Source organism: Eschrichtius robustus, chromosome 2, assembly GCF_028021215.1.
Source record: "Eschrichtius robustus isolate mEscRob2 chromosome 2, mEscRob2.pri, whole genome shotgun sequence".
Taxonomy (NCBI): domain Eukaryota; kingdom Metazoa; phylum Chordata; class Mammalia; order Artiodactyla; family Eschrichtiidae; genus Eschrichtius; species Eschrichtius robustus.
In genome coordinates, this window is record NC_090825.1 from 159107302 (window position 1) to 159117657 (window position 10356).

Genomic DNA, 10356 nt, shown 5'->3' on the forward strand with positions numbered 1-10356 from the left:
TTTGGCAGAGAAAAGCTCTTGGTTCACAGTTCCCTTTGACTGCAATCTCCTGCCATTTTCCAAATTCCTGGCAATCATGACTTCTTATCCCCTGTAGTCAATTCAGGCTTTCAACTAGCTGTTCTCAAGCTGTACTTTTTAGCACCTGGCACAGGATTCCCACATGAATAACATAATCAATAAATGTTTATCGAATGAATGAAAATTCCAACCATGTTTCTTCATCACAAAGGCTGATGGAACTGATTCTTAAATCCAGCAACCGTGGGCAACAGCTACTTATTCCTTATTACCTCAGTTTAAATTCAGAGCCTCTCCAGATTCCGGTCTAGCCTTAGGTAAAACATGGAGGAGAGAAAGGAAAGGTTCTAGTGGTTCTCTAGATTTGGGATCTGCTCAAAAAAGCTCCAAGATAATTCTGCTTCATTCTCTGAGCAAACCCCAAATCTCTGGACAGTGTGGGGTTACTCACACAGGGGATCGGTGTTGTAGCATGCACATCCCCAGAGCAGTCAATGAGCCAGGGGAACCCTAGACTGTGGCCACTCCCAGCCCAGGAGGCTGACATGTGCAGCCATTAAAACCAGTACCTGCTCCCTCACCTGACCAGGCCCAAGACTTTTCTTTGTCTGAGAAGCATTATGCTAAGACATTCTAGTTTTTCCTGTGAAAAAAGAGATAAAATCAAAGAAAGGGGAAGCCAATTTTTTCATGGAACACCATTTTTACTTCAAAGAATGACTGACTGACAAACTACGGTTATTCAAACTTGGGTTATTGGCAGACATTTTCTCAAAAAATGACCAAAACGAGCCTGTCACTTCAAGGAAAACAACTCTGTATTTATGGTCAATGATAAAATTCAAGTTTTAGGAGAAAATTAGAATTTTGGAAAAGTTGTATCTACAACAATGAGCTTGACAGCTTCCCAATACTTAAAGACTTTATGATGAAATTGATGGTGATATTAACAAATGTTATCTTTTGATATTATAAAATGAAACAGGAAAACATTTGGAAGATATACATAACTCAGTGAACCTACTTTCCAAATGATCAAAGCATAATGTTACAGAATCATGCACTGGTATAAAGTCCGCTCAAAGTGTTAGGTGAACCAACAGATTTTAATGTAAATGAGTATAAAGACTTTACTGATATGGTCTCAGATTCCATACTGCAAAGAAGAATACAAACAATCATCTGGAAAGGCTATCAAAATACTTTTCTCTACGTATCTGTGTGAGGTTGGATTTTTTTTTTTAAATACTTCAATCAAAATAATGTATTGCAACAGACTGAATACAGAAGCATATATGAGAATCTAACTTCTTTCTATTAAGGCAGACATAAATTTGCAAAAGTGAAAACAAGACCATTTTTCTCACTAATTTTTTTGGAAAATTGTTATTTTTAATTTAAAGTTGTTATTTATGTTAATGTGATAGGTTTAATATTGTTATTCTGCAATGAATTAGTAACTAAATATTTTTAAACTTTCTCAGCTTTAATACTTAATTTGGTAAATATCAATAGTTTAACCAACAAAAGCTCTTTCGGGTCCTCAAAATTTTTTAGGAATGTAAAAGGGTCCCAAGACCAAACACTTTGAGAACTGCTGATGTAAAGCATCTAACAGTGCCTGTCACCCAGTGGGTGCACTATAAGCAATAGTGATTATTAACAACCATATAGCAGTTCATGGCATATCTGGATAGCTTTCTGGGGGCATGAGTAAATTTTGCACTTCAAACTTTCTGGCCACAACTTGGGAATTATGTGTCACTAGGCCAGATGGCTGTCAAGGACTGCTCTTGAAGCTGGATCTAATTTCCAGAACCAAACCTGCTCTCATTCCTTTCATGGATTCTTTTTACTCCCAAGAGTTTGTGTATGTTTGAGAGGATTCCCCCAAGACACATGCTGTATCTAGCCAGCAGCCCTGCAACAGTTTCCAAATTCTATTCTGAAGTGGCCCAGTAGAGCACTCTACTCTCAAGTCACCCAACTCCAAAAGCCTCCTTGTCACTGAGGCAGGCAGAGGACAACAGTTAAAATTCCCTTCCAAAAGCAGAGAAAATGATTAATCCTCAGCCTAGAAAAACTTATCAGCTCAGTCATTACCACTCACTCTTCCATTCACCCATTCATTCCCTCATTCAACAAACATTCTCAGGGCCCCTACCTGGTGCCAACCATTGTGCTAGGTGCTGGGAACCATAGAGTTCCTGCCTTAAGAACACATGCATAAACCAGGCAGGTTCATGCACGGGGTTGTCAATGCTCCCAAACTCCCAGGATGCCTCATACTCATTTTGGAGAATCAGGCAGGAACACATATTAAAATAACATACAATTATAATTAATAAACAAAATAATACATAAATTAAAAACTGATTAGGACACTGGGCTTCTCTACTTAATATAAGCTTATTATGTGCCTTCTCACATACCTATCCAGTTTGAGGATCTCTTTCCTTTACCTCCTCTTTCCTACCTTGGTTTCTCTTTGATCTGTAGGCTCCTTTCCGGTGGAGCTCGCTACCATGGCACCCTTTGGCCCCTGGCATTTATAACTCGGCCCCAGCTGACCTCTCCATACTCCATTTCCACGCTTAACACCTGAGAGCCATAGGTTCTACTCATACTGTTCCTCAGATACACCTTGCCCCTTCAAACCCCAGCACTTCAGCTTTACTCCTCAGGAAATTCCTACTTATCCCCTAAAATCTTGGTCAAAGGTCGTTGAAGCTTTTGCTGGACCAGGCTGAGTAGAATTATTTCAGTATAGCACCTATCACATTGTGCCATAGACATATCCTCTGCCTACTCCAAATCCTGGTAGAATGGGAGCTCTTTGGGGGCAGGGAGTAGACTGCAGCCATTTAAGTGTGTCCAGGAACTAGGCTTGGCTTGGGCCCGGCACATAGTAGGCATTCATTGAATAAATGAACGAATCCTTAAAGCCCATCTGGCTCATGTCTCAGCTGCTCTACACAAAGGATAGAAACTAAAACACAGCCAAACAGCCCCTTTCCCGACATACCATGTTGAAAACACATGGCTGCGTCACTCCAGGCTACTAATGGGAGGGCATCAGTGCTAAGAATCTCAGACCATTCTACTGCTGGCCATCAGAGGTGTAGTTAATTCTTAGGGAGCTGATACAACCTCAGTGCCCTGGAGCTTTCACCCAAACTCCCACTCAGGCTGTTGGCTCAGGTCCTTCCAGGAGGTAAGACAGTAGTTTCACAACATAAAGCCACTTTGTGGAGAATTCTCTTTGGTTGTACAAGCTGAGTCAAGGATAGGGCAGTGAGTCTTTCTGACCCCAGGGGCCCCCTACCCACCAAGGCTAGTTCATCTGTCAAACCTGCCTCCTGGGTGCAATCAGCAACAGGAAGGCCTAAGCTGCTTCTTATTTACCTGGAACCTTGGGCAAACCTTATTACCGACTACTCTGTAATGGCAACACAGAGTTCTCATTGGGTGGAAGAGTATGAACTTTGGAGACAGACTGTTGTGAGTTCAAATCCCAGTTCTGCCATTTTCAGTATGATCTTGGATTATTACTGAATTTCTTTGAGCCTCAATTTCCTCATTTATGAAATGAGAATAAAACCATACTTCACAGAGTTGTGAGGACAGAAGGAAATAAATTATATAAAGTACCTGGCCTGGGCCTGGCACACAGTAGGTGCTCAATACCCGTTAGTTTCTTTCCTCTTCTGTCCTGGAAGAAATGACAGGGAAACTTACTAAGTGAGACTTGCCCAATCCAAAGTTATTACTTGAAGCACAGGACAGAAGACTAGACAGGTGAACTTCAAGGTCTCTTTGACCCCCACCCCCCCACCCCTCAGCCCACATTCTCTTGCTGCAACTTCCTAATAAGAACCTTCAATATTTCTGGGCCCTTCTTTCTGCCTTAGTTTCCCTATATCTATTCACTTCAGAATGGAGGGGGAAACCACAAAGGGATCTGGATAGCTAAGAGCCTTGGGTAGGAAATAAAGGACAGGTGGCCTATAGGACTGCACCATGTTCATCCACCTAGAGTCTGAAGGATGAGGGTGGGAACATGGGCACAGAACTGAAGGGTGCAAACACTGGGCCTTTCCCGGGACACAAGCATGCCTCTCCTCAGTCCTTCTCTGCTCTGCATATTCTGCCACGAAGAACCATTAACCACTCCTTGCCACAATATCCATTCCCTTTCTCCAATACATAAGCACTCACATCTTCACTCATACTGTTCCCTCTGCCTCTTCCTTTTTAGGCTCAATTTGGGTGTTACATTCTCCTAAGTCCACAGGCAAAATAAACTGTGCTTTGCTCTGGGATGCCCTAACACTTTTTTACATGTCTCTTGTAGAGAGCTTATCACGTGTATCCTGATTATTAAAATCTGTCTTCTCCACAGAAGACAGCTTTTCAAGGGCAGGGCCTGTGCCTCATGAATCACTGCATCCCAATCATTCAGTAGAGGTGGCAGCATGTGTTTCGATACATGAAGAAAGATTAGCAGTTGGAGAATATGGGCAACAACTGGAGAACTGGGAAAAGTTTGTTTTTTAAAAAACTAAGGCTGTTTCTTCTCCTGCTTATGGAAAAGCTCTCTCCTCCCCCAGGAAGCCCCATTCTTTAAAGAATAGCCTAGGCCTCCGCAAAGATCCCCATGGCACCCTCAGTTCAGCAATTCCCAGGCCCAGCCACACATCAGAATCACCTGGGGCAATTTAATAACAATAGATCCTGGGCTCCAGACCTAAAGACTCTAGGTTTGGGATAGGGTCCAGCAAAGCACAAAGGATCTGATTATTAGTTAGGCTGGGGTGAGGGAGAGGTAGAATCAAGCAATCACAGCTGCCTCTCCCACTGAGAATTACTTCCATGCTATCAGAGAGAATTTAATGAAGCACATCACATTCACTTTCCTACTTAAAACCTTTCATTGATTCCTCATTGCCTACAGGATAAAGCCCAAACCTCTTGGTTTTCAAGAACCTGCGAAACTCTCCAGCCAGACCTCTCACCACTCTCCATGAGCTGGGCAGTTCTGGTCTCTGGGTCTTTGTCTATGCTGTTTGCTTTGGTTAGACACTTTCTCTCACCTTCTCTGGAGGACCTTCTACTTGACCTTGAAGCCTCAGCTCTGAGAAGCTTTTTCTAGGCTAGCACGTCTGTGCATCCTCAGAACAAAGCATCTATAATAATCACAGCTACCACTTATGCTCAGTGCTTGACATGCAGTACTTGCTAAACCCTAGTGTGAGCCCAGCATCACTGTCATTGTATACATAAAAAAAGAACCCCAAAAGGCTGAAATACTTCTAAAGGCGTGTACTAGGATCTAGGATTTGACTCACCTCAGAGGAAGTGATGCTCTTCTAGCCTAACTGCAATTATTATATGCATGTTCTTTAGACCATGAGTCCCTGTGGGCAGGGACCATGTCTGATTCACTTCTGCATTCCCAGCTAGCCCAGGGCCTGGCACAGATCAGGTGTCCATTAGTGTTGGTAGAATAAATGAACGCCAGGTCAGGTGAGAGGAAGGCTGGGCATGGTGTGTGTGCAATGTGCCTGAATGAATGACTGCCTGCCAGCCTGGCCTAGCAGTGCGGGCAGATAAGAACAAAGTGCTAGAAACCTAACATCTCTTTTATTATAATTTAGTTTAACAGCCATTCATTGAACACATAGGACCATGCGTAATAAATACACCAAAAATAAATTAAAACATAGCCCATGCTCTCAAAAATTCTAGGTTTAGTAAGTAAAGATGTTAGGATCTTAATAGTACATCTGATATCATTTATTTAGCTTATAGCTCTGGGACATTTTAAGGAAATTTAAAATTTTAACTACTTTTTTTTTTTTTTTGCGCTGTACCACATGGTATGTGGGATCTTAGTTCCCTGACCAGGAATGAACCCATGCCCCCTGCATTGGAAGCTCGGAATCTTAACCACTGGACCACCAGGGAAGTCTGGAAACTTAAAATTTTAAAATCTTAGTAGGTAAGTCTTCATCTTAAAAAGACTTTTGGCATTTCTACATAGTGAATCTCTACTGGCTTACAAAGAACCAGAGGTGACAAGGATCTCTCCTCAGTACCATTTCTTCCTAACTGCAATGAAAATGGCTGGGTGGGCAGTGATTTTAAGGGGGAAGTCTCAGGGTATAGGGATTATCTCATTCATCTGTGTGCCCCAAATAAAGGCCTTGGCACAGAGATCGTTAATACTTGCTGAGTGGATTAAACATAATGAGATGATTTAATAAAGATACTGGCTGATCATTTACTCCAGTCCCATGAGGGAGCAGGTTTAACTCTGAGCAGTGGGGGAGCCAGGTCTCTACAGTTCCTTTAAACTAGGCTGGGCAAAGTCCCAGGTGATGCTGTAGAGATGAGAAATGGGAAGGGCAGGATGAGCTCAACCCCCACCAAATAAATGCCAGTTTACAGTCTAGCAAGTCTCCTGGGGGTTTACTGAGTGTGCACCTGGACTACAAGCTGAGTGGTCCAAGAGAACTAGAGACAGCCAGCAGAGCTGGCAGGTGAGAACACTCAGGCTTTGGATGGCCAAATGGCTCCCTGCCACACGCCACGTCCAATTCTAGCTCTGGCGTGAGGAGCACTAGGTGCTATGTGGGTTGCTCCACATTCTCTGGTGAAGTTGTGGAAGAGGCTTAAAGAAGGGAAGAAACATGCCCACAGCAACAAAGCTAGGAGACTGAGCAGGAAGCTCACCCCAAGTCTGTAACATTAAATACTACGTCTCACTGCCTCCTCCAACTGCTTTGTAAGTTGGGTTTGTTGTTTTTTCTTTGCTAAGAAGGCTGTAACTGTTTTAGTCTTCTTGTGAAATAAATGAGGATTTGGGTTTTTAGTGAATGTATCAATGTAGTTTAGTGGTCTAATCAATTAGAAGTAAGGACTTTTGGGATTCAAATTAAGCTCAAAGTCCTGCATTTAAATGTGTACAGGTTATGAAAATGAGCAAAGGAAACTGGATGCAATCAGAGTGGCCTATGAGCCTTAACTCAGAGGAAGTAATGATCTTCTAGCCTTACCGCAAACTACCATTTACTTGTTCTCTAGACCAAATGAGCCCCTTGTGAGGAGGGACCACGGCTGATTCACTTCTGCATTTCCAGCTGGCCCAAGGCCTGGCACAGATCAGGTGTCCTTCATATGATAAAGAGGGCAGACACTTCTCAGAGACTGCAGATTACTGCCTCCTGGAAATGTGGGCCCAGGAGCACCAGATTTTATTTTAAGAGATGGCACAAATCTAGTTTTGCGGGAAACCTTTGATTTTTAAAAATACTGGCTCAAATCAAAACAAAAACAGAAACAAAACTACATGTGACTTGAGGCATTTAAACCTGTATGTGGACTGAAAGTGATCTCATTTGCCATCTTTGGCTTCGGTTTGGCATATGACACTGAATTTCACCTTACTTACCCACTCTAAGTATTTAAGATAGGGTTCTAAGTGGTGGTGGGAGCCAGAGATCCTCACCAAAGGTATGCCTGTGGGTAGAGCAATGACTGATCCCAATTCTTTCAGCAGGTGCTTTTCACCAAGGCACAAAGGCCTGCTTCTGGCACCCAGAACCCCCTTCCCCAACAAAAATGGGGCACAATCAGAGGAGAGTTTGTCAGTTTGTTTCACCTATTGAGGCTAGAGTAAAAAAATGCCCTGTTAAATACCCCACAGTACACAGAGTGTCCTGTTTTTGGTGGTAGTGGGGGCACCTATAGTAGGAGTTATTTGGGCAAATGTTTAGCTTCTCTGAGTTTCTGTTTCTTCATCTGAAAAATGGGGTTAATAGTATTTATATCCTTCAGTTCATTCATTAAAATTTGTTAACCACCAGGCATAGGGGTACAATGGTGACTGACTTGGTTCCTGCACTCTCAGCGTTTACACAGCAAAAGCAGATCAATAATTACACCAATAGCTAACTCATCACTTTGTGCTAAATGCTGAGGAGAACACAGGGGTAGTGGCAAGGTATGTAAAGTGCCTAGCATGAATAAATGAATGAATTGGCAGGTCAAGCAGTGGAGTAGGTAGGAACCTACATGTTAAAGTTGTGTCCTATATAAAAACTAAATGGTTAAGCCATCAACCAAACTTTCTGGCCATGAATACTATAGGCTGGTTAAGTGGTAGGGGACCCTGAATGGGAAAGAGAGAAGACAACTCCCTGGTTCTCTCCTCCCCCACTATCCCATTCTGGAGAACAGCACTCCCAGGGGGCCCAGAGAAGGGAAAGAGAAGGCTAGAGGGGAAAGCAGCTTCAGGGTGGGACGTCAGACCAGGCAAGGGTGGGGTCCAACCTGAGGAGTCAAATCCTTTAGAACCAGTCTCAGCCCAGGGTAGGGGTGGGGATGAAGGTGGGGCTTCTGACACTCAATAAGTGGTGACATTTTCATTAATTAAAAATCTGATTGTGATCTGAGACACAAAGGAGACCAGTATCAAAACTGGGTTACAATAAGTACAGGTTCTCAACGGATTCATTCTCTCTCATTCACCTAATTATTCCTACTCTGTGTCAGCAAGGCCCAGGGCTAGGTGTGGAGGATCAGGGATAGATGGCATGATCTGTGCCCCAGTGGAGTTCAAAGTTCGGGGGGGGGGGGGCGGGGCACAGACACATCAACAGACTATCTCATTGTAGAATGGGGAGTGCTACCGGAAGGGAGCACACGGGGCTGTGGGACAGAGGGGGCACCTCACGCAACTGGGGAGGTCAGGGAAGGCTTTCTGGGAATGGTACCCCAAACAGCATCCCCACTCACATGCACAATTCCAGAGATTCTACTAGAAAGCTGTCAAGAGCCATGCCTTCTGGCTGCACCAGCCTCCCAGAGTCCCCTGCTGCCCGATGCAGTGTCTGCAGAGCCAAACGCATCTTCTGCCACGCCTCATCCTCATCCGGCGCTGCATCCGACCCTCCAAGACTCCTGCAGGAGCCTGCCTTCCTTGGCAGGCTCATCCAAAAAACCAACTCAAAACTCTTTTGTCAGAGCAAGCTTAGGGCGAGCCACCCAGCCCCAGGTGCCATAACCCTCCCAGAGCAACTGTGGCTCATGCCACCCCAGCTTCGCAGTGAACATCGGCAGGGTACCTCCTATTATCTCCTTTGCTCAAATCAAAGTGACCTTCTCCCAGGTGGCAAACTGGAAGCTTTGGAGAGTCCTCCTACTGCTCACTCTCAGCAGGATTCGCCAAACCCAGGGATCTGAGGGTCTGGGTGGGCCGCCTTGTAGGTCGGGGGTATACAGGGGAGAAAGAGCAGGTTTTGCTGGGTTTCCACCTCGGTGCAGGAGCCCCCACCAAATAGTCTTCTGGGCAGCCTGACTGTCTGCTGCAACTGCTCTGCTGGGCAAGGAGAGGAGGGAGGCCCCGGGAGACATATGCTGGGGGCACAGCTGCTGAGGGGGCAGCGAGGGGAAGGGGTGGAGCCGCTCCCGGGGGGAGAGGGAAGAGGCTGCAGCCTTCCAGGCCCCAGCGCCCCGAGGTGGCCTGTGGGTGGGTGGGGAAGCAGGTGGGCCCAGGGGAGGTAAAGGGCACAGAGCTAAGCTGTGGCCTCAAGATTGGTGCGCGGTCCCAGTGTGGGTGTGCGACCAGAACGTTTCCCGGAGGCGGCGGGAGAGGGCAGGAAGCCTGGTCTCAGGAGAACAGGACGTGCCGTGCCTCGGCTTTGGACCAAAGGATCCAGACTCCACTCCCGCCTTGGGGGAGAAAGCCTCAGCCCTGGCCCAGGGGGTAAGGCTCTGGCCCCAGCCGGGGGAGGATGGTCCATCCCCAAACCCGTCCCGGCCCCGCTCCGGGGAGGTGAAAGAGCCCGAGCAGCCAGACTCGCCTCGCTCGCTCCTACCTGGGGACCGGGAGCCAGATTGGGGTCGTCCTCCTCCCTGGGGCCGTCGCGGTAGGGCTCCGCCGGCGCCTCCGGGGGCCCTGCACCCGCTCCTGCTTCCAGGCTCGGCGGCGGCGGGGGCTCCGGCGCCTGGGGCTTCTGCGGCCCCGCGGCCCGCGCCCGCTCGCGCCGGCCCGCGCCGCCACTCGGCCTGCTCCGCCTCCGAGTCATGCTGCTGCTCGCGCCGCTCCCTCGCTTCACTCGCGCCGCCGCCTCCACCTCTGCCGCCGCCTCCACCTCCGCCGCCGCCGCCGCCGCCGCCGCCGCTCCCCTTGCAGGACAACAGCCAATATGGCGGCGCCCGGCACCCCCTCCGCCGCTGCCAGCAGGTCAGAGGGCACGCGGAGTCCGCGCCGCCGCACTAGCCCCCGAGGCTGCCTGCGCCATTTTGAGTAAGGTCACCACCCGGAGTTCC

The 10356-nt window shown here is 46.9% G+C and overlaps 1 protein-coding gene across 11 annotated transcripts in view; it reads right to left on the reverse strand.

The window, feature by feature from the left end:
• FAM193B (family with sequence similarity 193 member B) overlaps positions 1–10129 on the reverse strand; it is a 31285-nt gene extending 21156 nt beyond the window's left edge. For 4 of the 11 annotated variants that reach the window (XM_068536458.1, XM_068536456.1, XM_068536457.1 and 1 more), the window contains exon 1: positions 9903–10129. In XM_068536458.1, coding sequence (XP_068392559.1) covers positions 9903–10112 — 210 coding nt within the window. In that variant the 5' untranslated portion in view covers positions 10113–10129. The other 7 variants (XM_068536461.1, XM_068536460.1, XM_068536462.1 and 4 more) reach the window with 7 other exon arrangements.
• Positions 10130–10356: the final 227 nt, after the last annotated feature.